Source organism: Haliotis rubra, unplaced genomic scaffold (assembly GCF_003918875.1).
Source record: "Haliotis rubra isolate DU_JTF1 unplaced genomic scaffold, ASM391887v1 Scf7, whole genome shotgun sequence".
In the NCBI taxonomy this organism is placed as follows: Eukaryota; Metazoa; Mollusca; class Gastropoda; order Lepetellida; family Haliotidae; genus Haliotis; species Haliotis rubra.
This window is the reverse complement of record NW_025767412.1, coordinates 2,420,509-2,447,518: the sequence shown is the minus strand read 5'-3', so window position 1 is coordinate 2,447,518 and position 27,010 is coordinate 2,420,509. Positions and strand designations below refer to the sequence as shown.

The 27,010-nt window shown below is 39.8% G+C and overlaps 2 protein-coding genes and 1 long non-coding RNA gene across 3 annotated transcripts in view; 2 read left to right on the top strand and 1 right to left on the bottom strand.

Annotated features, from left to right (window-relative positions):
• The window catches only part of LOC124258608 (calcium-dependent secretion activator 1-like), a 104,786-nt gene extending 97,061 nt beyond the window's left edge, over positions 1 to 7,725 (top strand). Inside the window, 11 exon segments of the mRNA XM_046692675.1 lie at positions 1,057 to 1,198; positions 1,538 to 1,693; positions 2,342 to 2,453; positions 3,138 to 3,176; positions 4,161 to 4,193; positions 4,196 to 4,237; positions 4,840 to 4,923; positions 5,266 to 5,373; positions 5,576 to 5,680; positions 5,858 to 5,944; positions 6,783 to 7,725. Of these exon segments, the coding sequence (XP_046548631.1) occupies positions 1,057 to 1,198; positions 1,538 to 1,693; positions 2,342 to 2,453; positions 3,138 to 3,176; positions 4,161 to 4,193; positions 4,196 to 4,237; positions 4,840 to 4,923; positions 5,266 to 5,373; positions 5,576 to 5,680; positions 5,858 to 5,944; positions 6,783 to 6,881 (1,007 nt within the window). The 3' untranslated portion in view covers positions 6,882 to 7,725.
• Positions 7,726 to 11,590: 3,865 nt separating this feature from the next.
• LOC124258609 lies at positions 11,591 to 15,207 on the top strand. Its single transcript, XR_006893625.1, has 2 exons — positions 11,591 to 14,560; positions 14,629 to 15,207. It is a non-coding gene; the product is annotated as an uncharacterized LOC124258609 (long non-coding RNA).
• A 1,059-nt stretch (positions 15,208 to 16,266) lies between these two features.
• Positions 16,267 to 23,741, bottom strand: LOC124258676 (protein SEC13 homolog). The gene is given in 10 exon segments (XM_046692749.1): positions 16,267 to 16,941; positions 17,456 to 17,590; positions 17,593 to 17,722; positions 18,331 to 18,458; positions 18,684 to 18,727; positions 19,026 to 19,115; positions 19,483 to 19,634; positions 20,628 to 20,743; positions 21,277 to 21,321; positions 23,601 to 23,741. Coding segments are annotated over 10 exon segments (948 nt in total). The 5' UTR covers positions 23,604 to 23,741; the 3' UTR covers positions 16,267 to 16,836.
• Positions 23,742 to 27,010: the final 3,269 nt, after the last annotated feature.

Genomic DNA, 27,010 nt, shown 5'->3' with positions numbered 1-27,010 from the left:
ATACAGTGAACCCCTGTTAGTCTTGACATAGAACCACACCTTCAGTGAACCACACTTTCAGCACCACAATTTGTACAGTGAACCCCTGTTAATGTGGACCCAGCATCTCACTTTCTCTATACTTTGAACCCATTAATCTGGACACAACACCTCACTTTCTCTATACAGTGAACCCCTGTTAGGCTGGACTCAGCATCACATTTTCTCTATACAGTGAACCCCTGTTAATCTGGACACAGCACCTCACTTTCTGTATAGTGAACTTGTTATTGTAGTCCATTCCCCACAATTTCACCCCAGCTTTCTGGGCCTACAGATGCACAGGGACATTTCTCTGTAACCACATGTTTTATCTGTTAAATTGTTACTCCTATGAATAGAACCGTTTGAATAAACAGGGTTTCACTGTATTCTCACCAAATTGGCAATATTTTGGACACATTTTAACTTCCACTCTATGGTAATGGTGGAAGTTACAGTGCTTCAGTTAAGTGACATTTTGGATGATGAGATAAAACATTCTGAGGTTACATTCTTTCCTTGTCAGTCATTGCTTCCTAAACTAACTGAACTTTTGATTGGGCTTATTTATGATGATTTGCATACTTGCTGTGATTCACAAAACTAAACGCAATCGTTTGATGATCATCTATGCTGCCCCTGAACTCTGTAGAGTTGTGTCCCCTTGTTGGTCCCTTATTAGGGTCCTACTATTCTGGATTTGAATCCCACATTCACCTTGATTATGATTCTAAGATTGTCAGCATCAACCACAACTCAACTCTTTCAAATAGGATAACATCTGCATCGAAATTGTGCTCTCCTCCCATACATAGCTATCAGGGTGTGATGTAACTGAAATACTGATTAAAAGTGACACAATCAGACCCAACAGCCTTATTTACTCAGCTGGGAATATCTCAGGTGTACTTAAAGACATAGATTGAGACTCAAATAAACATAAACATGGAGATGGTCAGCTAACAAATGTGTCTAACAATGTGTCTGTATTGCATGATGACTTTGGTTCCCTAAAGACTGTGTCTGTATTTGTAGAGAACCTATGCAACGGTCGGTTCCACCAGCAGCTGAGAGACGTGTTCGCGCCCCAGGTTGTGCGGTATGTGGACCTGATGGAGTCATCAATTGCACAGTCTATACACAAGGGCTTCGAGAGGGAGAAGTGGGACCAGCAAGGGTAGGTAGTCATTGGGAAATATACAATGCTACACAGTCTTCTATATAATATAAGGAGGGATGTTGTTCGCTGTCAGGTTACCTTGGGTTCCATTGATGATGATGATGACGGTGGTGGTGATGGAGATTTAACAAGCATTAGTATTGTTTGAGAAATTGGTTGTAATCAACATTTCAGATTGTACCATTAATGTAAGTACTATTTTGTCAATTCATGCCTAAGATTGCAGACTGTTATAACATGCTTTTGGATTAAATTTATACTGTTTCATCTCTCACTCACTCACTTACACTGGCTTTTTTTCTTTCTTTTTTTGAATATATATCTTGTTGCTTCCAGGAATGGATGTGGCACGTCGGAAGACATGCTGTGGAAGTTGGACGCCCTGCAGTCTTTCATCCGTGACCTGCACTGGCCAGAGGAAGTGTTCGCTGAGCATCTGGACCATCGTCTCAAACTCATGGCCGCTGACATGATTGAAGCAGCAGCCAAGAGGTGATTATGCTTTCATGCAATAAGGCTGATAAACAAGTTAAATATTTATTGTGTAACTATGACTGAAGTACAATATGGAATTGTACCTGCCTACTCACTGACTTACAAATAATTGAGATAACCATCCTGACACAGTAGAATGTAGGATTACCTCAAGTATTCTGTGGCCTAAATATACCTCAGCTGAATTTCCTTTCTGCACAAGTGTTATAATTACCTATGCAACATCTAGATTCAATCATTGCTTGGAGTAGATATTGAAAACCCTGTGCTTTTGACAGTGGTAAATTTAGAAAAGAAAGAAAAATTAAACCTGGAGATTCCAGAATTGAAAAGGGTCAATTACACTTCCAAAGAGCGTCCCTTAAGATTCCTTCTGGTACACTTGCTTGCCAAATACCTTTATTTCCAACACCACATTCACGGTAGCAACGAGTACCATATTATCCGTCAGATTTTGATTCCATCTGACTACTTCTCATATATAAACTGGAGGATTTTTTTGCCTTGACCTCTTCACTGTTTGTCAGTTTTACACTTCGTGCAGCTTAAGGGTAGAAAGACCCTGTGGCACAGAACAGCTTACAATGAAACTTGTTTGGACTGCTAATATCTGGACCCAATTTAAGGAGTTTATTTGTTATCCAGAACCCTGAAGGCGTTTGAGAGTTGGTTGTGGAAGGGTGGGAAGGGAACAGACTACAACACTTACTCCGAGATCTGTACCCAGATGAATGTCATCATCGACTGCAAGAACAAGGTATGTGGACCAACATTGTCCAACACTTCCCTCATCCTGGCTCCAGCTTCCACACGGAGCCCGATCAGTCTTGATGTTTCTGTCCCATCGTCATGTTCCACATTCAGCGAATAGAAACGTCAAGTATAATTGGGCTCCATGTGGAGGTTAGAGCCAGGATGTGGGAAGTGTTGGACTTTGTACTTCAAAGGTTTATGAAGGTGTTTGAACACTTTGGGCAGAGTTCTCAAGTGCTTTGTACAGGGTTCTAGTGGGTTTAGGCTTTGGAATTTTGTCTCAATAATAGTGATCCTCTCAATAATAGTGTTTTAGTTACTTGATATTTCTACTTTTATCCTATTTAAGCACTGAAGCACTGGATCAGTATGTATTATTATAAGGTGACACAGTTGTCCTAGGTGCTTCTGTACAGAGTTGCATTCTGAGAGCATTCTGCAATACTATGACAGGAGTTTCAGATCCCAATTTTATCCTTGTCCTGGTCTGTGAGCACCCATGTGGATGGGTTTCACCGAAGTGGTGAATTTCTGTCTGCAACACTTTTAGGGCTAAAGTTAAAATGGCATGATCTTAAAGAAAAAATGTTCAAAGACAATACATAAAGAGTGAATGTCCAGCATCAGTACTGGCGTTTCACGACTACATGACCCAGTTGATGTGCATGTGACTTTGTTCCTTCATCAGGCTCTTCATCTGTGTGCCTTGGACAGTGGATCAAATATGGTAAGTACCATTTAACAGTTGCCTTGATTAATTGTTTTACAAAGTAAAATTTGCTTACATCAGTGTTTATGAGTTACAACAATCTTAGTGCTAGCACTGTGTTAAATTATATGAGTCCCAGCACTACAGTTTTGTTACAGCATGTATTATTTTAGTTGTAGAAATGAATTCCTTCCATCCATTCATCCATCCATCTGAAGACATTTTTTTTCAACAAATAATTTGAAAACTATTGGTTGGATTGTTTTCAAATTTGGGGACCACCTCCTTTGTGTAAAAGATAGGTGCAGTGCATATTTGATTAGAATTTTGTTATTTTGTCAAGAATTACAGCATTTTAAGAATTTGAACTTAAGTATTGGTGAAAATGTTTTCAAGTTTGAAAAACAGCTTCTTTGTCTAAATGAGAGTTGCAGTGCAATGTTTGGTCCAATTTTTAATTGTTGATCAGCTTAAGTTGGGAGTCATGTTCAGAGGTATCAGTGAGCCTTGCTCATAGTTTTGGCTTGTTGAATATACTTGAATCAAACTTCCAATGACTGCAGGCTATTCACACCTGTCTGGATGGGTCAGTTGTCTGAGGTACGACAATGTGCTTTGCAGGGTTGTGTCCCTTGGCACATCGGAAACTAGTGATTGTTTGTTTGTGTCAAGTTTCACTCAGATCATGTTCCCCCCAATCAGCACCAGACCAATGATCATAGGCTTCACCAAACATCAGAAACCAGAATCTTTTCAGGCCTATCTCCCACAGTAAGCTTACACATGGTGATGTAACTGGGATACTGGTCTAAGTGGTGATACACGTAACTCACTTACAGTTCCATAGGTGGGAAATCAAGTTCAGGGTTCCGATTCCTAAAGCGTTTGTAATGTTAAAACCATGTCGTAACTCTATAGATTACCATAGGCTTACGAATGCTGTAGCGCTTCGAAGGCTTTAAGGTTACTGGTTGGCTGCTCATGTTGCCTGTACTGCTTCAGCACCAGTATCACACCAAGATTGACGAGTTCCTGGAGAGAGAGTCCAGGTGCAGATGGTCAAGTGTCTTGTGGAAAAGGTGGGTAAATATAGCAATGCTCATTCCTCACATCTGCATGGGCTTTCCAGGTTGGAATTGGTCCTCTGTCACTGAATAGCCAAAGTGATAAGCAGCTTAATCATCGAGTAGTTCAGGTTTAAAGACTTGCTTAATCGTGTGTCATACAACAGTATGGGCTGTTGCTCAAAGATCATACATTGGGTTGCATAGTTCACTCCATTCACAGAAACAGAAGGGTCTTTGGGGTAGTATAAAGGTGAAAGTGTTCATTTATCATGAAAAAGAAATAGGTTTCCCCACATGGGTACAATGTATGAAGCCCATTGCTGGTGTCCCCTGGCATGATATTGCTGGAATATTGCTAAAAGCGGCATGAAACTAAACTCACTCACTAACTCACTCACCAGAACATACCATGGCAGATGATATGAGTATTTAATGCTTGTATAGAACTGTCGACTTGAGAATCTAACAATTGTTTCATGTATATCATTATGGTTGAGCTTTATGTGGATGTATATTTGAGTGTAATCTTGTGTTGAAAGTGCTCATTAGCCCCTTGATCCAAATGTACAGCAAGTCCACCATTGTTAATATATGTGTGTCATCCTGTGTTACAGTTCCTGTCTGTGCTGGAGTCCGTACTCAGCAAGCTGGCCAGATACGACGAGGGAACGTTCTTTGCTTCCATTCTCTCACTTACAGTTAGTACCCTTCCCCATAGTTAACTTGAAGTAACAACATTGTAAGTCTGTGGGGAGCATTGGGGGCTCTTTAAAGTAAGGCAATAAGCTTGGCATTCAGGATTTACTATGTTGGTCTTTCATTCAAGGCTAAGATTTGCTGTATCAGCTCAATACACATGCTTGTGGGTTTCATTTTAGGCATTTTTCACACTTTAAGCTGACACTAGTGGAGATATAAAATAATTTAAACCCATTTTTTCAAACCCATTTTTTCAAACCCAACTGACTGTAATATGGGTGCTGCCAATATTCATAAAATGCAATGCAAGATGTCAAGACTGTGTACATTGTGTTTTGTAGAAACCTGTAGATGAGCTGGGCAAGTCCTACGTTGACTTCATGCGAGGAAACCTGGATCAGATGAGACAGAAGATCACTGATGAGCTCTACACTCTCACCCTGTTTGAGGTAGATCCATATGTTCAGCTCACAGGCAGTGCTTTATGTCTTATAATTTTGGAAATTGTGTACATTAGCAGGCAAAGAAATGGTATGGAAATAAAACAAATCTCTGACTTCAACTTCAATGCAGTCTGATTTGGCTGTTGGTTGGTTGTGACTCTTATCCTGTTTAATGTGTTCATCCATTGCTCAAACTGATTGGTTACAGCAATGGTACAGTGATCAGATGAAGATGATGTGCGACTGGCTGACTGACAGATTAGACCTGTCTCTCCACCCCTACCAGCTCAACTGTCTCATGACCATCAACAGGGTAGGTCATCTTCTCCCCCTATAGCAATGTCCCTTTACCCCTACCAGCTCAACTGTCTTATGACTATTAACAGGGTGATTCTCCACACTACTTGTTATAGCTTCTGATAAAAGAATCTTAATCTTTTTTTGTAAGGATCAGCCACTTCAAACCAAATCCTTGTGATTTTTCCAACAGAAATGTTTTTCTGACTTCGAGCTGCAAGGTGTCCCTGAGAATGTTCTCAACTGCAAGACCTACACCACCATCTGCAGCCGTCTACAGGTATGTGATCTATGCTTGAAGTAACAGAAATACTGTTCCTGGTCTGCTCTGTAATATGTGCTCACCTTTTCGCAAACACCTGTTATCATCACTATTTCAATGGTGACAATCACTGGATTGTCTGGTCCCAGCTCGATTTGTTTACAAACAACATCATACAGCTGTAATACTGCTGAAACCAATATATCCTCATGATATAGTCACTATCGTACAATTGACTCTGCTTTTAGCAGAGATTTCTTATGGATGTGGAGGGGGTATTGCCGCTTCTATTGAAGTAACAGAAATACCATTCCAGGTCTGCCCTGTGATCTGTGCTTAAAGCAACTCAAATGCTGTTCCGGGTTTGCCCAGTGATCTCTGTTTAAAGAAACACAAATGCAGTTACTTCCCACCCAACTTCTGTTACCACTCAGCCCTCCATTTCCCCTTGTTCCTCTCCCCTTGTTCCTCTCCCCTTGTTCGTCTCCCTGTGGGGGATTGTGTGTCAGGCATCCAGCATCTCCTGCTTGACTCCCTGAAGAGATTCCAGCTTGGATGTGTTTGTTCTCCCAGATTTGATTTTCTTCTTGGAATAACTTGATTGGGGTAGCCTAATTGTTAAAGCGTTGGCTCGTCATGCGAAGATCTGTTGACTCCCCATGGGGCACAATGTGTGAAGCCCATTTCTGGTGTTCCCCTTGGATGTTGCTGGAATATTGCTAAAAGTGGCGTAAAAACCAAACTCAGTCAGTCCCAGTCTTTGAATTGAATATTGTTGATGTACAACTTGAATATTCATTTCTATAATCATGCCAGATTGTTGATCCTGGGTGCTGACTAAGTACTTTTTGTACAGGTTGAGGAGGCAACTCAGTCAGTGACACAGTCGGAAAGCAGTAGTCGCACGACATTCCTGGGGAAGGTGCACAATGATAGCGGAGATGATTCGGACTAGACGTCGATAAGTGTGACCGACCACGGCCATGATGGTACAGCTGCCAACGGTGATGGGGTATCTTGGTCAGTCTGACATTCAGGCTGTGCAGCGTCCCATGACATGGTCAATGTTGTCGATAATGATAATATGGTGTCAGTTTATTTCAATGTGTCAGTATGGACAATGAGAACAGAGTGTCTGCAGACGTCTTCACCAGCCACCAGTGTCTGCAGACACAACCTTCACCATAGTGCTGGACAGACCAAGCCACACTGGTCCAATAGGTGGATGAAGAAAGTCATGCAGTAGATTCGTCCTTGCTATTAGTCAGACAACGGCTCTCAGCATTAATGTAGTCAATTGCTATCATCTTCTAACTCATAACAATATTCCAATCACTGTCCATTGAGCGCTTTCTTCTGAAGGTGTGTGGAGTATGATCTCATTTGTTAGATTAACGCCAATTCACAGGTATATCACATTTTATAAGTTTGTTTTAGAACAAGGCCATTGAAAATGTCAACTTATATTACAGTATATTGTCACAACATTCCACCTGCCGTAATGTTTCATCAGCTGTTAAGCCATGACGTTCCATCAGCTGTTAAGCCATGACATTCCATCAGCTGTCAAGCCATAATGTTCCATTAGCCATTAGTTAAGACAAGCATTCCAATAGTGTTCCATCTGATGTTTCACTATAGTGTTCCATCAGCTTGTCCAAGTTAGACTAGCTCCTTTGGAGAAGCCTGAGAACAAAAGTCACTTGTTAGAAGTCAGTTACCTTACATGGAGCAGGAAACATTCACACCACATCGTTGAAAGGGTACGGATATATATCAACTGATCATCATGTCAGGGATGAGAATTTTCCACGGATTTGATCGGGCTGGGGTCATTCTTGATAATCGTCCGCCTTAGATCTGGCATGGGGACCTGTGGCTCCAAGGCCCCCCAGCTTAGTAGGACCTATTTTAAGACTCATTTCCCTATCATGTACAGTAGGACCTGTGTTAAGACTCATTTTTTTCACAATTTAGGTAAGAGCTTCAGAACAATATGCCTTCTACATATGGTAGCCCAGTCATTCATCATGCAAGTGGCACATCAAAGAGCTTCACTGTATGCAATTATGTCTCGCAGTTAGGCATAAAGAGTCTTTCAAAGAGTCACTCTAAAGGATAAAAGTCACCCAGTTAGGCATTAAGAGTCACAGTTTGATATTAAGAGGCACACAGTTAGGCATAAAGAGTCACACAGTTCTGCCTGAAGAGTCACACATATAGCCTTTAAGAGGAACACAAATGCATCTTTGTTGATACGACAAACTGTTTACCTTCTAATGACCATTGTGTTGTTGGAGTTTTTTTCGAATAGTTTCAGTGATTAAGTGTACACTGAAGTGAATCGTAGGCCTTTCCAGGACAGTTTTCTACCTGAGTTCGTGTGTGGTGAGTTGTAGTGACATGTGTGGGTCTACTCCAGCCACAGACTGGTTGGACTGCGCTAGTATCCATTCTGTTGTTACACAGAACGTATCATTCCAAGTGATATACAGTTTTGTTTGGAGAAATGTTTTGTTACATGCCATGCATTTTTATGATGTTTTGTTAACTGTTTTATGATAGTTCCTTGTCAACTGAGGTTAAACCTTCAACTTGTTGTGTTTTGTGTGTGTACTTTGAGTGAAAATGTGATACATGTGATCCCCAAATTCTTCTATTGTACAAGCTCATAGTTATTCTTGACATTTCTGTCAACTTACACTCTGGACCACATTCCTTGCAGGGTAAAGTTTTGCCTTTTACAAGGCCCTTTCTTTAGATATGGAGTTTGCAGAAACTGTACAGTTGAAGAAAATCTTTCTAAAGAATCCACTTGCTGTTTTGCAGATATTCTTCCTTCAGAAAATCGATGAGAAAGTCATTTTTTTTGTAATACTGAACCATACACACTTGTTATATCATGACACCCTTTTAAAGGAGAAAACTTTCTTTAAGTGTGTGGTTTCTTTAAGGTAGAATTGCATTTATTTATTTTTGACGAATTGTGATGTAAGAAATAACAGATTTTGTGTCATTTTCAAATCAAAATCCATGATGAACACAAAAATATATTAAAACTTAAAATTCTTAGCATTGCTACGAGATAAGTTTATGTCAGTGATGTACTGAATATTAAAACTACTCCATTCCTTCATGTTACTAGACATTTTCCATTCCATACAATTCATTAACATGGGAAAGTGGAAGTAAGGAATGCTGTGGTTTCGGCAAGTGTGGTAACCTGTATACAATATAGATGTGAGTGTTGACTTTGTGTGGTACTAGTGAAGTGTTGTTTACTAATGGTTGTTGCCTCAGGATTCAATTCACTATGTTGATTTACTGAAAATTTTATCTTCTAAAGTTTCAAGATTTTCAATGATTGTGAGAATTGTGCAATATTTTTTGTTCCTTAAAGATAACCTTATACAGTTGTCAGTTGTACAATTTACATTATTTATTCAATAGAGATTGAGTGGAAAGTCGTTTTTGTAAATAGAAACAGTTATTTATACTTGACAATGTGGTTGCATGAAGAGCAGGCACCTGCTCAGTAGAGGTTCTGTAGAGAAACCCACACTCCACAGCATTTCAGTGAAACAATATTGCTCATATTATAGCATCCCTAGATGCTGGTCTGTCAACCAAAAGCCTGGAGGTGTTTAATTAGCTAATGGTGACACATTATGTTGTTTGATTGAAATGCTCTGGTTTGTGGGCGTAGTTAATCATTGAGTTTTGTACTTGTTTCCTTTTTGCCAGATATATCAATGGAAACAACTGATATTATATTGTGTTAAACTGTGCATAGGTATACACTGGTTATTAAAGAGTATTCATTTAAGATATGCAACCACTTTAGTATTGTAGATGATGAGTTATGCAGTACAAAATGTTTGTTGAACTGTCTGAGCCATGCGTTGTTGACTGATGCCATGCCCAGTGCTAGTAGCCCTACCTGTTGTAGTCACCTGGCGCTCGCTCATTAGCCAAGGTATAGTTAGTTAAAGGCACATCACCAGCCCTTTATAACTCCCAACATCACCAGCCTTCTCAACTCCCTAACATGTCAACAGCAGCCTAAAGTCCCCATAACTGCAGCCCTTTAAAATCCCCACAACACTAGCCCTCAAAACTCCAAACGTCACCAACCATTTTAGCTCCCTCCCATGTCAACATCCCTCAAAACTCCCCACACCACCAGACCTCAATACTCCACACACCACCAGCCCTCAAAACTCCACACATGACCAGCCCACTAATATGTTTGTTTTGAGCAGTAGTTAATAATCACATCCTGGCTGTTTAAAAAATTCCAGTGTTTACCATGAAATGTTAAATGATTGGTTGATGTGTCGACAAAAACACAATAAACCCTGAATCTAACAAGTGAGACATAACATACAGCTCCCACAAAGTACAGCGACATCCTCTGCATCATGGTGCACAGTGAAGGAAGAATGTGCCTTATCCTGTCAGCTGACACGTTGGCCCTGCATTAACAGCAAACCTTTGTCCATTATACACATTTGTCAGCACCAAACCTGTGCTTCAGAATTTCACAAGTGTTGAACATCTGGGACCCACATCAACAGGTTTTCCTCTACATCTAGCTGACATGCAATGAAGACTTGAATACAGTAAGAGTTGACCTTAAGCCCAACTCACTCACTACATCACAGACACTCAAGATGCTCACACATTATTATACCCATAACATATCACCAACATTTATCAAGTTGCCATAGAGATGAGGATGCCGTTGTACAAAGCAGTCTTGGCGCTAAGGTGATTGTAACTACCATACCTTAACATAGACTCATGACAGTCTTAGCGCTAAGGTTGCTTTGAACACCAGGGCCCTCTATTTATCCGATATTTCCATCCCTATTAGTTCTGTTTCATGTGCAAGTTGCAGGTGTATCTAGTGTGATGTATGTCTGCCTACCATGTTCCAGCTGGTGATGTACCTTTAAGGCATTGCTTCCTGCTTTCCTGCCCAACACACTAAGGCATCTAGTCTTGCACCTTGGCATCTAATTCCATCCTCAAAGATCACAGGCCCCCTTCATGTCCAAGCCTGCCAGATCTGTCACAAGTCCTGTGGAAAATGAGCAACAACTGGAAAACTGGGAAATGTCTTGGTTTCTTGACTTCGAACTGTCTTAATTTCTTGACTGGGAACCATTTTAGTTTCTTAATTGTGAACCTTCATGACTGGAAACCATTTCAGTTTCTTAATTGTGAACCTTCATGACTGGAAACCATTTTAGTTTCTTAATTGTGAACCTTCATGACTGAAAACCATCTTAGTTTCTTAATTGTGAACCTTCATGACTGGAAACCATTTTAGTTTCTTAATTGTGAACCTTCATGACTGAAAACCATCTTAGTTTCTTAATTGTGAACCTTCATGACTGGAAACCATCTTAGTTTCTTAATTGTGAACCTTCATGACTGGAAACCATCTTAGTTTCTTAATTGTGAACCTTCATGACTGGGAACCATCTTAGTTTCTTAATTGTGAACCTTCATGACTGGGAACCATTTTAGTTTCTTAATTGTGAACCTTCATGACTGGAAACCATTTTAGTTTCTTAATTGTGAACCTTCATGACTGGAAACCATTTTAGTTTCTTAATTGTGAACCTTCATGACTGAACCTTCATGACTGGGAACCATTTTAGTTTCTTAATTGTGAACCTTCATGACTGGAAACCATCTTAGTTTCTTAATTGTGAACCTTCATGACTGGAAACCATCTTAGTTTCTTAATTGTGAACCTTCATGACTGGAAACCATCTTAGTTTCTTAATTGTGAACCTTCATGACTGGGAACCATCTTAGTTTCTTAATTGTGAACCTTCATGACTGGGAACCATTTTAGTTTCTTAATTGTGAACCGTCATGACTGGGAATTCTCATTACTTTCAGTTTCTGAACTGGGAAGTGTGTTTCGTATGAAAGTCATGACTGCAAGCCATTTGTTGTCTTAGTTTCTTGATGGGAACAATCTTTAGTCTTATCTTCTTGAAGGAATTAGTTTTGACAAGTGCAATATGCATTCATTTAATACATTAAGAAATTGCACCTGCAGCAAGAGGAGCCTGAATTGATTCTAGTGAGAAGCAGACAGTTCATGTTCTCATGAATTATGTTTCCCTGGGCCATCCCTTAAATATAATTTACTGAGTGCTGATATTAACATAATGTGGTAACTTCTGTTTATAATGATATCAATTACTTTAGAAATGGATCTATGTAAGTCGTGAAGCCTGACACATGTTACTGTCATGCCTTCCTGATGCTGATGCAAGTCCCACTGGCTCACTCATAGTAGTCAAGCAGTCAGATTCAGATGCTCACTTAATTTGATGCTACTTGTCTGGGAAGAAAAAAGTACCACAAAAGTACTCGATATTCACACATCATCTACATGATCACTATGTACCGTATTCTCCATAATTAGCATCCAGGTGCATAATTGATGAAGGGACTGTTTATAGACACCAGTCCTGGGTTTGTTGGTATTTCCAGTGTTAACAAGTAGGGGGTTGTGTGTTTACAGTGGGAAGAAAAACGGAGCTCAATGCAGCACGTGTAATACACACCCTCTTCAACACAATTGTGTTTTCTGGGAAAAGAGGGTCTTATACACAAAAAATTATGGACTGACATATGAACATTTGGGCTTCAAAAGATTACCAGCGTGTAGACAGTGTATGAAATAAGCCATAAACCCAGCCAGTTATTTGGGCTGGTAACTTCAAAAACTTACCAGCCCAGAAGAGATTCAACCAGTCCTTCTTATATAATAGACAGTACCATTTGACACGTTATCTGAATATTTTTTTTTCACCCGTTCAGCGGGCTGGCTAGCTGTAAAATTAGACCGTCCGACAGAAATCTAGCCCGTGTCAGGCGGTCGGACTGGCCTTATTTCATACACTGGTGTAGATCAGGAATTTGGTGGCGGTGTTAATTGAATGGGGGCGCTGTATACAGTGAATATGGTAGGTTCTTCCAGATGAGCTGGCCAAGCTGGAGGTATTCATCTGTTACTGTTCATCATGTTGACCCTAGATATAGGATATGTAACTTATGTAAGATTTGTAGATTATTGTATATTTCCTAGTGTAATGATGTAGTGTAGATAGTCGACACCTACCCGTCAGTGTAGACTTAATCTTTGTATATAGTAGAGCCAGAATCTCGGGAGGCGTTGCTCTTGTTAGGGGAATCGCTGTTAGTGTTGACACAAATATTCTATCCCAGTAATAATACATTATTTAATTTATCCATATATCTCTTCAAACTTCTCCAAGAAGACCTTGTTGGTGCATATTGACTTGTTAATCCATGTAACTCGGTAGCCTACTGTACTGTTATAGATTTCAAATATTTCTGGATATTTATCCAATATTGTTACAGTTTTATCATGTAGCCATGTAATCTTATTGACAACTGCCACGATAGTTTGAGGTCATGTTAGATAAGGCGAAAGTTTACCAGCTATTAAGTTCTGTCTTTGGTTCCGACTATTACCAGTGTGAGTCTTCAGCAGTACATCTAGCATCCATGAGTTCTGTTATGCATGAGATACTGTTATTGTGACTCGTCCCATCTGTCTCATTGTTTTCGTCAGATAATTGTAGATTTTTTATACAAGTTTATTATGTTTTCCAGAAATCCAGTTTTTATTTCATGAGTATTATTCTTTCAATGGTTTGTGATTATTTTTTTATTTATACTTTACAGAAGTGTTTATGTATTGACATGCTTATGTTTGAAAGTTGGACTCTATGGCTGAATATATTTGTATATTATATATACTTTTTCTAACATATTGCATTATTCAGATCTGTTTACTATATCTCAATATATATGTATACATATGAATCCGAGGAAATCAGACACCATTTAGCATTGCCTTATGCAGTGATACAAAGTCCAGAAAATAATTCCTTGTAAATTTGAAAGAGAAACATTTATTTCCATGACATTAAGGACTTTACATTTCCTTTCTGTTGAACTTTGTATCAATATTGACTTTAATTTATTCTTTGTGTTTATTTTTGTAATGTATGAAAGAAATTGGTTGCTCAAATTAAGGATGTTCAATCAAGTAGGAACCTGATGTGTAACTGAATCAGTCTCAGCACTATTTGCTGATCTGAATTCTCTTTCGTGTTCAGAGATTCTGTATCTCATCAAACACTGAAGAAATATTAAACTGCAAGATGTTTTTCAACAATACATGATCATGTTGGTCAATATCTGTCAATCTGAGAGAACATTTGGAGGAAAAAATCATCAGACACATACCACGTTATCAAATCAATAATACTTGAGATTCTGTATAGTGAAAGTTTGGTACCTCTGACACTGTTTGAAGTGATTCTTCTTTCTAAACTTATAGTGGTCTTCAGACTATATAGGACTAGTAATGTAGGTGATGTGTCCTGCACAGTTTAGTGTAACTCAATACTTCACGCTACGGTATCTTGTCTTTCTCTGTGTCATCCTCTATGTTATGTGTAGATATTAGGTGACCAGGCTCTTTGCCTGAACTCTCCAGGACTCCACACAGATTGGGGGAAGAGTTTTGGCTCTCGTACTAGGTTACCAGGGCTCTTTGTCTGGACGCTCCAGGTCTTCATTACAGGCTGGAGTAGAGTTTCTGGTACTAGGTCGCCAGGCTCTTTGCCTGAACTCTCCAGGACTCCACACAGATGGGGGAAGAGTTTTGGGTCTGGTACTAGGTCGCCAGGCTCTTTGCCTGAACTCTCCAGGACTCCACACAGATGGGGGAAGAGTTTTGGTTCTGGTACTAGGTCGCCGAGCTCTTCGTCTGGACTCTCCAGGTTCCACACAGATGGAAGGGGAGCCTTGGATCAGGTATTTGATAACCAGGGCCTAGATTTTCGAAGCTCTCTTAGCGCTAAGATAGTCGTAAATTAATTCTAATGTATGGCACTTACGACTATCTTAGCGCTAAGAGAGCTTCGAAAATCTAGGCCCTGGGCTCTTTGTCTGGACACTCCAGGGGCTCCACTGATGCAGGAGTCTTCGTTCTGGTACTAGGCAGCGATGTGATTTAGACAGTAACCCCGCTCAAACGATGCCACCCCCAGTAGCTACACATTCAGAACCCTACACTTTCCCCTCTCAAGGCATGCTTATTGTTGAGTTCATTTACTTCCTGTTCACTATTTATCAATATGCAAACTAACTATACCTAATGTGCAATAACTTGTTTTCAACTTGCAGATTAAATAAATAGCATTCCACAGTCGAAACCATGTGTTGTGGTTGTCTTTACAATGTCAGAATGGTACCGACTCAAACCAGGATTTGAATCCTCACTCATAGGTGGCATGCTCAAGGGATGCTACTCTGCACAGCAAGCACATCGAGAGAGTGAATGAGTGAGTAGGGTTTTACGCCGCTTTTAGCAATATTCCAGCAAGAGGTGGGACACCATTGTACCCATGTGGGGAATCGAAGTGGGTCTTCGGCATGACGAGCGAACGCTTTAACCACTAGGCTACCCCACTGCCCCAGTGAGAGAGAGATAAACTAGACTTCCAGAACTCTCGTCATTCCTGGCACCAACCACCAGAGATTATCCAGGCCACTGAAGTAAGTCAGTTGGGCTTTACGCTGTTTTTAACATTATCCCAGTTATATCACATGTCCGCTAAAAGTTGAAGGAAGGCCCAAAATTTTGCAGGTCTCGTATGTTCCAACCCGTCACAGCCCTGACTAACCTAAGATGATACTAACACCGTTTAATAGATGTTTGTGTTGTAACCAATCATTGTACTCTAAATAGTTCACAACATAAACTCTGCATAAAACAACATTCACTCAACATGTTATATTTGCGGTTATACTTTCTCAGTTGAAATGGCCTCGGCATTGTGTTGACGATACACTTGATGCAAACATATGTCAAACAATTACTCGCACATAGGTTGTCAGGTCACACTGCAAACAGGATATTTTGGTGAGGAATTGTCAGTGCTACCGATAATTCCCTACTAGTCATTTTGATGTAAAGAGTATGAAATATATATTTGAAGAAGAAAGCCAAAAGAAATTCATAGTATCAACGAAAAGGATATGTACCAAATATCAAAACCTGTAAACAAGGTCCATGCCACCATATGACAGAGAGTGAGTTGGGTTTTACAGTTACTTTTAGAAATATTTCAGCAATGTGGCGGGGGACACCAGAAATGGGTTTCACTCACACTACCCATTCGAGGAATCGACCCCAGGCCTTCAGCATGGCAAGCGAACACTTGAACCACTGTGCTACCCCACGGCCCCTAATGAAGACAGACCTGATGTCAGACACTACAACTATTTATTCAGATTATGTACAAACACTGACAGCATCAATGCAACATTTTCCTGCTGAACCAACTGCTTCAACTTACAGACAACCTGGCATATATATTTAACAACAGAAGCGTTTCCACAGAAACAAACAAAAGTCAGACGAAAAAATATGTTGGGGAAAATTACTTGAGTGTGGCTACATTTTAGTTTTGGAACTTGTGTACAACACCATATTTGCTATGTACTTTAATGGTGTCATAACAAGGTGAAATGGATATATATAATGGAAACATGTAAGAATCTGGCTTTTTTTTCAACTGTTTGAGTCTCAAGGTTATACAAGTTGGTATCGATGAATATCACACCAACAGTTCATGAAGTTGTTTGGTATCTTATGTAAAGACCAACTGTGTTCCAGTTGCATTCATCCATGTCTTCATCCACCAGCAACAGAAAGGGACAATTTTATGTGAAACTGAAATCTGGAAGTCTCCTCCGCTAGCTGAGAAGGATGATGAGAGTATGGATTCTTGTCAGAGCACCACTGTCCACAAACACATGAGTCACATGGTCACAGTTATCTAGCCTGATGATGGTCGTTGACCGTCACCTATCTGGCCCTGACCGCGGTTGACATCACTAATACACACCCACTCTCCTTCAAGCGACTCCTTCCATAAACTCACCTACAACAAGAAAAACAGTCAGTGAAATAAAGACTGTTGCCATTTCATTATTCCAAGTTTTATGTTTGTTTTCTGTTTATCACTGAACTCTGTAATATCCTAGCAATATGATGGCAGACTGTATATAATCCCATTGGACCACACAAACCAGTGATTGACATCATGAGCATCAATCTACACAGCTGAGATATGATCACATGCATCCAACATGTCAGTAAGCCTGACTATCATTGTGACACAATAGCAGTGTTACGATGATGGACTACTAGTAGTCAAGTTTGGTCCAGACAGACATTTTGTGCATGGTCCCACCTCAATAACATGCAGTCATGGAAGCAACCAGGGTTGACACCCGATGCAATTTATAAGTGCTGCATTCCATTACTGGCACCTGTTAGATAACTATACCATTACTGGGCACCTGTCAGATAACTATCGCATGGAACGTTGATGATGTGGAATGCAACAATCAAAACTCAATACTAGCAGGTTATTGGGTAAATCAGTGACCTACTTTGTTATCTCCCCCTGACACGGCGAGGATGTTCCCCGTGGTGGACCAGCTGACATGCCAGACAACATCGTTAAACTTGTGCAGGATCTTTGACGTCCATGTGTTGCTGGTGCCATCATTTGTCCAGATCATCACACACGACAATCCTGTGAACACGATGCTATGATGCTCTTGGGGAGGCCTATTGACGGGGCCCAGGCGACATCCCGCACCCAATCACTGTGGGCCTCCAGCTTCTGGTCTTCCACCCACTGGCCATCTTCCTCTCTGTCACACAAAAGTGTAAATACCAAGTAAGTGATCTGTACCTGCACTTACTGTCATGAAGACTTCAACTTACAAATGCAGACTTGGTACAGGGACACGCAAACATAATAAGTCTTGCCCAAACTGATTGAATAGTTTCCTGAAACTTTTCATTGACTACAATGGAAAACATTGAAGACAGGACAGGTACTCTTGCATTCTTTCCTGGCCAGGGTTGAACTGTGTCCTATATCTAGGCAATGTGTCATGACTGGCATGGTTTAACAACAGTATGCTATGAGATGTCTTCAATAAAAGTATGGGAAATAATCTCTCAGGCCGAATAGGGCGCGTACAAAGTGTGCCTTGCAATAAAAATTACTACATGTGATGATTTACTTATTCAACCGTATGCGGCTATATGCAAAGATTATGATTGCTGCAGGTAACTGTCAAAAAACATACGGTGGAAATAGCAAACAGTCTGTGATCCACTAACGACTGATTAAAAAAATACCAACTTTAAAAACAATGATGTAATTTTTAATCATATATTATTGCTGTTGTAGATATATTTATGTTTACAAATAGATACAGTACAATTATCACTTTGGTCTAATGGTCCTCACCTCCACAATTTGACCAGATTGTCACACCCCCCAGACACGAATCTCTTCACAGGTTGTTGACGAGCTCCCTGCTCAAACAGTGCATTTGGGGCTGTGGCCGGAGCCCAACTCACAGCATTACAACCAATCTGTGAAGAAGACATACACAAAACTATCAGCAGTGTACACATTAGACAGCAACATACATAAACTATAGGCCATCACTGAATTTTCTCAGTATTACACGCATTTTAACTTTTTCCCTACTTTAACAAACACAATTAACAATATCCTTTTTCTACACATTGCAAAATATGCAAAGAATAGTTGTTTACAATGATAACAAAGACTAAACATCAATATAAACAACTTACTGTGTGTGCATTATTGATTTTCTTGGAGTCCCAAGTTCCATCACCTGAAAGAGATTTTTTAAACTCATAATATGCAATCATCATTTGACACACACACAAGAATTGAGGTATTTCTCACTTGAAACAGAAGACATCCAAACTTACAAAAGATGTGGCCATATGGACTTTACCAATGATCACATAACATTTGCCAAGCAATATATTTCCCATATCTATCAATGAATATCCCCCATCACTGACACAGTTTCTAGTCCTCTAGTGCTTCTGAAGCTGTCAGAAAAATTGACCCTAAATGAAAGGGAAGTAACTTCTGCTGACAAATTATCTCCCCTGTTTAGTTACCTGTGCTAGAGATGACTGAGATGGACCCATCCGAACTGCCACACACCAACATCAGGCCGAACTCATGTGGAGCAAAACACACTGAATTTACTGCAACATCAACCAAGGAATAATATTATCTACCAATGAAAGAATAGCTGACAAATGGTGTGCTGCTTCATTCGTCCCACTCAACACTATGCCTCATCCAAGAAAACAGCCAAATAATCAAATCAAAACAAAACATAACACAGAATGTCAATTACTGTTAAAATGGCTAACACTAAATATCAAATGTTTAGTTTGAAAAACAATTAAGTGATGGTCGTTGCTGATAGTTACAGATATGATTACGATCTCATTTTCAGATTTCAAAACACACACCTAGCCTAAGGCAACTTTGCCACCAGTGTAGCTTAAGAATAGACATAGAAAATGGAAGGGAAAGTCTTCATCATGATAACAAATGGTGGCTGACCTGATGAGTCATGGTTGGTGTATTCGTAAAGCTTGGCCCACGTGCCATTGGTCTCCTTCCAGATGATGACCTTCCGGTCATAGCCACAGCTGGCCAAGAGGTTTCCGAACATTGGGTGTGCCCATGCCACCTGCCACACCGGCCCTTCATGTCTGCAGCCAAGACAGAGATTTACCATACAACAAGGTGAGGTGAGGTGAGGTGAAATTGGGTTTAACGTCGTGCTTGAGAATATTTCTCTCATATGACGACGTGCACGCATGTGTATGTGTATGTGCGGCTGCTTGTACTAGCCCAGACTTAAGCTGGTTTTATAATGCTAGCCCACTGAGATACCACGCCGCAGTGAACATGGTGAAGCATGAATACCCCACTCAGACACATTATACTGACTCCGAGCCGACCAGTCCTTGTTGTACCCATTAATGCCGAACGCCAGGCAGGGATGGATGCTCTAAGTTACTCTAACCACTACACCACGGAGGCGGTCCCATACAACAAGGATGTAACAGTGGCAACATAGACTACGCCAACATGCAGGTGTCGGTAACAAAGGGAACTAACCAAGGTGAGATATGGCAGGTTTTGTATAGCTTTTACACATGTTGATACCAGACAATCAATGTTGCAGTTCATGGGGTATGACCGCTCAATGCATGAAGTTGCTTCCAATGACCAGAACAGGTATTACCAATTGTAAAGAAAGTTGAAAGGGCTGTTTACTGTCCAAACGTTTTGTGGTAACCACAGCTTTATGACGGAGGCAATGGAATCTGGACCTGATATTCCAGTGACTGATCTCATGAGCACTGATCTACACATCTAGTGTACAATGACATGCATGAAGTATGTTAACAATCCTCAGAACCTGATCCTGTTAATCATCTCTCAGGATAATCATGGATTTCTTGAGACCAATTATCATCTGGATCTTCACTAGGCCCAGTGCTTTAACTGACTGAATTTGGTTTTACGCCGCTTTTTTAGCAATATTCCAGCAACATCACGGTTGGGGACACCAGAAATGGGCTTCACACATTGTACCCATGTGGGGATTCGAACGACGAGCCAACGCTTTAACCATTAGGCTACACCCCCACACACACCCCAGTGCTTTAAAGTGTGTGTCTGTTCTTTCTACTCACCCTCGTAGGTCCGAGACTAACGTCTGTTGATTATTCCTCACGTCAAATATTTTGATTGATCTGTCCGATGAACATGTGGCCAGCCTGATGCCGTAGTAATCTAACTGAGCATCATGCTGAAATAACAATGGAAACTGGACTGTTAACAGTCTAAATACTGATGACAAAACTACGAGGACTGCACAGCATTACCAGTATATCGCTATAAGCTTTTCAAGCGATACGTATGAAGTTTTTGTCATTCTCTTTATGGTTTAATTAATAATGATTAAGATATCTACACAAACTTTCATTCACAACAAAAGTTTTCCTTCGTTATTCAATGTCAAAACTGTTTACTATGTATTGTACTAAAAAGACAATAGAATCCCTAACTATGCAACCCAATTTTGAAATTGCTGTTATCAGAACCATAACTTATAATGTAGAAACTTTGAGGGGGTGAAGTCCCCCCAGCCGAAAAAGGACTTAGCACTTTTTTAACACTTTTGGAAAACGGAGAATGGAGATAAATGATAATTGTTGGAAATGCGTCAGATTTCACTGTGTGAGACTGAGAGCGTGATTTTGTATGAAAATGTGTGATTCTCATGCCAAATGCATGACAGTTGGCAGGTACTGTACTATGTTCATATATACAATAACTTACAATCATGTCTTCATGAGCTGTATCGATGGAGTTGACGACAGACACCTGGAATCAAATGGTAATACTTAACATGCTTAATATACACTCACTTGTAATGGGTCATAATCTGGAAGGTAGGGCCAGGACAGATGACCTGTGTATGCAGGTCAGTTCTGTAATTTCCACTACTGGCTAGCGAACAGTTATCGACATATTTTAGCGGTATTTGGAAAATTACTCGGCCTTTCGTTAAATTAATGAAACAGCATTAATTATGATCAGAGGCCCAGATAAGCTGCGTATACGGGTAAAATATGCATATAAAATGTCCAATTACGCATTGAAATATAATTGTTGCGTACCAATTACACATTTAAAATGTTAGATACGCAAAAAGTTTAAAACAAATGCATACAGAATGTATTTATAAAAATCGCTTTCGTAATGAAAAAGACATTAATTGCTATCAAGTTGTACTGTTAGTATAGGACAAGTGTTGTACTGTCAGTACAGGATGAGTGATTTTTTATGAAATCATTTTCATTATATTTAAGTTGGTTTTGATTAGGTAAGATGTAAGGCAGAACATACCTGCTTAGTAAACTTACTCAATGACATAATACTTAGGTGAGTAAAATGACTGAAATACGCACATTTTTTAAAGCAGTTGCTAACGGAAAATGAAATACCCACTCAATATTCATAACACCCACTCCCAAAAAATACAGTGGGTACTGTACCCACATGAGCTAAATCTTATCTGGAGCCCTGTATGATACTTAATTAGCTATTCACCGATGTGTCTAGCCCGTTCACTGTCGCCAATCATGTTTTATATAATGCAGAGGAAGGGAATTATGGCAGTATAAATAGATGTTTTCTCACAACTAACTGTAACAGTTATCCAGAGCTACAGATAACTTTTTGGGTCATTGAGTTATGTACCCGCTTGTCTTCATCTCAATTGGGTATCCTAATTTTCCTCTGAGTAACCAAACAAATTGTACTCACCTCACTCAAAATCAATTGGGTATTTTGCCTTTTTCCATTAATTGTTAAAATATAATAAAGTTTAAATGTTAGTGTTTGTTATTTATATTTGATCTGTAATATGAGAAACGATATGAAAGGCTGCTAGTTGAGTGTTCATGTGCCGAAATAGAACCTCTAAATATACCTCAGTTGCTTTATCTATCCACTGGTACGCAAGCTAAGATTTGACAGTTTTCTGTGTACGCATGTACAATCAAATTTATTGAGTATTTACAAAAATACAAGCGTACTTGTACGCAACAGACATAATAGGAATTGAGTTTTCACATAAATATTTGCGTTATTTACGCAGATACGCAGTTTATCTGTACCTCTGGTTATCACCATTCAGAATTTCTCATGCCATTCATGAAATAATATATATGTATATCATACAGTTACCTTGAATAATTGATTGTGTGACTATTCGAGTGTTTATTTTACTGTAGATTGATAGAGAATGAAACAGTTAATGACTTGTGAAAATGAACTTGCTGTTATATAGGTCGTGGGACATACCCCCGACTAAGTTATTTTTTGTTATAGGGTTCATAACTTTATCTTTATTTTTTCCTCTTATGTTACTTGGCTTTAAGAATTTTCTTTTGCTGTCCTTTATTGTTGTCAAATATGTGGGGAAAAAATACCGGAATTGTAATTGACCAGAACTGCGCATGTGTGATACTGATGTATTGGCGGTAACTGTTACGCGGCGATAACTGTTCGCTAGCCAGTACCCGTTTCAAGTCCCAAACCATGCCATTGTTTATAATGAGTGAGCATGAGCAGTCATCATGGTCATAACATTACAAAAATTCAATCCAAAATTCTCAGTGGTCATGTATGATAATTATGAAACCATCATGCTACTGTATTTTGTACACACAGTCACCGATGCTAACACAGAAGGTATACTTTAAAACTCAAATTGACAGCAACAGTGTGCATCTGGGGGTTTTTTTTGGTGCCACTGTGATTACATTATTTTTAGTTTACATTTATATTTGCCATTAAAATACTCTGATTCAGTACACATCAATGTTAAAAACCATACTGAACAAGTAATGAAAAGTACCTTATAAAATAGGCGGGGGGGTACGTAAGGAACTCTTTCCCTCGGTGGAGACTTAATATTTTAAATACAGAATACACATATGTAAACACTAAACATACAAAACAGACGCGTGGCATTAATTAGTACACATACAATCAAATCACTGATTGAACAGCCGGTATGGAATCAAGACAAACGAATTTTCAACCTTTAAACGTAGCAAGTGTAACAAAAATATTCGGCATGAACCCAAACCTACCATATTTTCAAGTTGAACAACTTCACTATCAGGTTCAGTATATACCACTCTCTTTTATAGTGTTCTTTTTCGCCAGCATAAACACGCCGACAAATTTTCTCCAACTTCTGAAAATGACGGAAGTGCGCTAACGTGGCACAAAACTTCCGGTAAAGGGGGATAAGAAAAATATTGATTACTGCTTGCCGTTACAAAATGATAGACTGCCTTTTTAATTGCCATCATATTCAAACTGTTATTGTAAGGTTAATGCACTTCTATATGGTGGGAAACCAGGGAAGTTTGCAGCCAAAGACGACTCGAATGCCTAGGATTTATGGAAAGAGATGTTACGGGGAAAACAAATTGTGTGAAGTTACGTAAAATCCACAGCACCGCCTCGTACATCGCTTCCAACCAACAAATATTTGACCTGTCTTTGGTAAGGGACCGTTCATAATTTCTGATGTGATGATAATTATTATGGAAAAGCATGTACAATGTGAATGAACCCCCCTAAGATTTATGTACAAAGTAAGTGAAACCACACCCTAACACCACCACTGCATGTCATGTACAAAATTAATAAACCCTCCCCACTTCTCAAATGTTTTAAGCGTAATTCTTTTAATATTAGTATGTACAAGACAGCTTAGCCCCCTAGAACAAGTGTACACATTTTATGACACTATGCAATATGCAACATGCTAGGACCATGGCAAATAACTTCCCCCTTCTCAAATGACCAGGAGAAATCATTCTTCATTTCAGAACTATGGACGGCGCCGCAATTTCCTCTCTCTGTAGAGTTGCGTCCCTTAGACGAACCAGAAACCTATAATCATGGGTTCGAGTCCCGAGCCATGCGACTGTTTCTTGATTTATCATGGGGCTGCATACCTGCCATCTCTCACACCTTTGGCTTGTAACTCACGCTTGTATTACACTTGTCTCACGACAAAACTGATAAATCTCTCGCCGAACTTGGTTCTTATAAAAAAATGATCATTTTGACACTTGAAATCATACAAACAAGTCTGAACACATCGTTTCAGTAACGTTTCTGAGAAAGAAATTTGCACTTATGCGGTGGACCCGTCCGGGGTCTGCGACTCTTGAACCCCGGAATCTCAAGCATTTTTGTCTCTCGGGGTTGGAAGTTCTGTGGGGCTGTGGTTTCGCTACATAGTACACAGGGACATGGGGAATCTCGTTAATCCGTTCAAGCACTCCTAATCAAATAACGAGGAGAGTCACTAGGCTGGATAAGGAAAAACACAAGATGTGAGATCATCAAGACTGGTAACGGCTGTAGACAATACTGGTTATTCCCCACAGACGCTTGACATCCATGAACCATGTCACCAAATTAATCTATATATATGACAACACGATTACGACATGAACAGAAACGACCGAGCTTATTTCCATTGTCAGCATGTAAATTCGGTACAGCGAAAGAAATTGAAAGTGCCCTACACCTCCACAGCACACACAGTCACGTCGCAAACACGGAAATGTCAAGGTGTTTCTACCTGATTAGCGAATGTACACAAGGTGTTGGTTCGACTGCATCTCTACCTCGGGATTAAGGTGTGGTGGATACATCAGCAAAGCCGGGGTGAAACAGGCCCCGATTTCTCGCAACAAACTTGTTTTGACTTTTTTGAGTTTTGACTTAAGTTCAAATTTTAACTCAAATTTGAGAAAACGCATTTCCCATTGTTGAACTGAAATCGATATCAAACTCAAACATAGTAGACAATTTGAGTTCGGTGAATAGAATACTTAAGTTGTTTGGGCGTTTTTATTTTAAAAATGCAGTTGAGTTAAAAATTCAGCTGTTTCAAATTGTCAAACTCAGTTTGATATTTGAGTACAAACTTAAGTTTGTTTCGAGAAATCGGGGCCTGAAGTGCGACTATGCTGGCTCCTCTTCATTATTATTGGCGGCAAAAGCAGGACTATGACTTATGATACTGGGTCCCCATCCACAAAGCGCTACGGCATTCGAAAGCTTATGATAAACTATAGAGTTACGACAGGTCGTAACATTACGAACGCTTTGTTGATCGGGACCCTGGGCGCTATTTGGAACAACGCAAGTCACGGGCAGCTGGTTGACCTCCTATGCTCCTTGTAGCCCTTTTCCATATCCTTCTGTCTAAATCCCGTGAAATCTAAATATATGTCACCACAGCCGCTGCTGAATCTTCATGTACAATGTATACTAGTAACAGTTGAAACATTGTTGCACGACGTACAACACTGCCTCACTGTTATTCACTGTTCATTTATTACCTAGCCGATATACAGATAGTGGATATATCTTGTCATCATGGCACCTGAATAACACATCATAATTCCGTATCTTATATTATATAGTATTTAAGATTGATTGGTTGATCGCCGCACTCAGCAATATTCCAGCAATATGGCGGCGGTCTGTAAATAATCAATAAATAATCAGACAATCCAGTGGTCTTTGGTCTTGAGTCATAAATTTCACAGATACCAGTTTTGAAGTTTGGGAAGTAATTACAATTTTAAGCATAGTTAGATTTCCTAAACATTTACGTGTTAACTGCGCCTGAATCCAAGTCACTGCCGTGCGTTCGCTCTTAGAAGGTTAGAGTTTCAATCTCAGCATGGGTACATTGTGGGAGGCCCATCTCTGTGTCCACCCGCCGTGATGTTGCTGGAATACTGCTATAAGCCGCGCAAAACACAAGTCACTCAATAGTTGATGCGTATCTGGATGATACACTCCTTGTATTTTCAGGCATGGTAAATTGAATAAATAATAAATGTTTCCTGTCATGTTTAGAATATACGCTTGGTTAAGTTATAAATCTGTTATTCCACATCAATCACCGTGGTCAGGACCGAAACACGATTACCGGGGGTAATGCTGCCAGGAATCGATCGTCTTCATGATGTTATTACGCGCTGCACTGAAGCAGGTGGGTGTCACGTCGTCGGCAAGGAAATCCAAGTAACGTTTCAGTTGTTGGTTTCTGGTTCCTTATATCCCGTCCCAGATAACCTCCATCTCATGAAAATAAATTTACCCAAGATAATAGCAACGTCTTACGCGTTAATAAAGAATCTACACAGAAACGTCGCTCTATGCATGACAAGAAGTTGTTTTCCAAGTCGTATACTTTGTTATTGACTTCCCAAATTCTATAACGCCGATCAAACAATTAGCCTTATGGTATGATGTCCTGTATTTGTTATTTAATCTGCACACTCAGTAATAATCCTCTATATAATCGAGTCTGGACCACAGAAACCCGTGATTGATATGAGAAAAGATCCACGTCGTTATTGTAAAATGACACGCAATCAAGCGCGTCACCTTGTCCGACCACCAGATTCACCAGCTGCTAATTACGACAAGCATAGAAGTAAAATAGTCGGTTGTCACG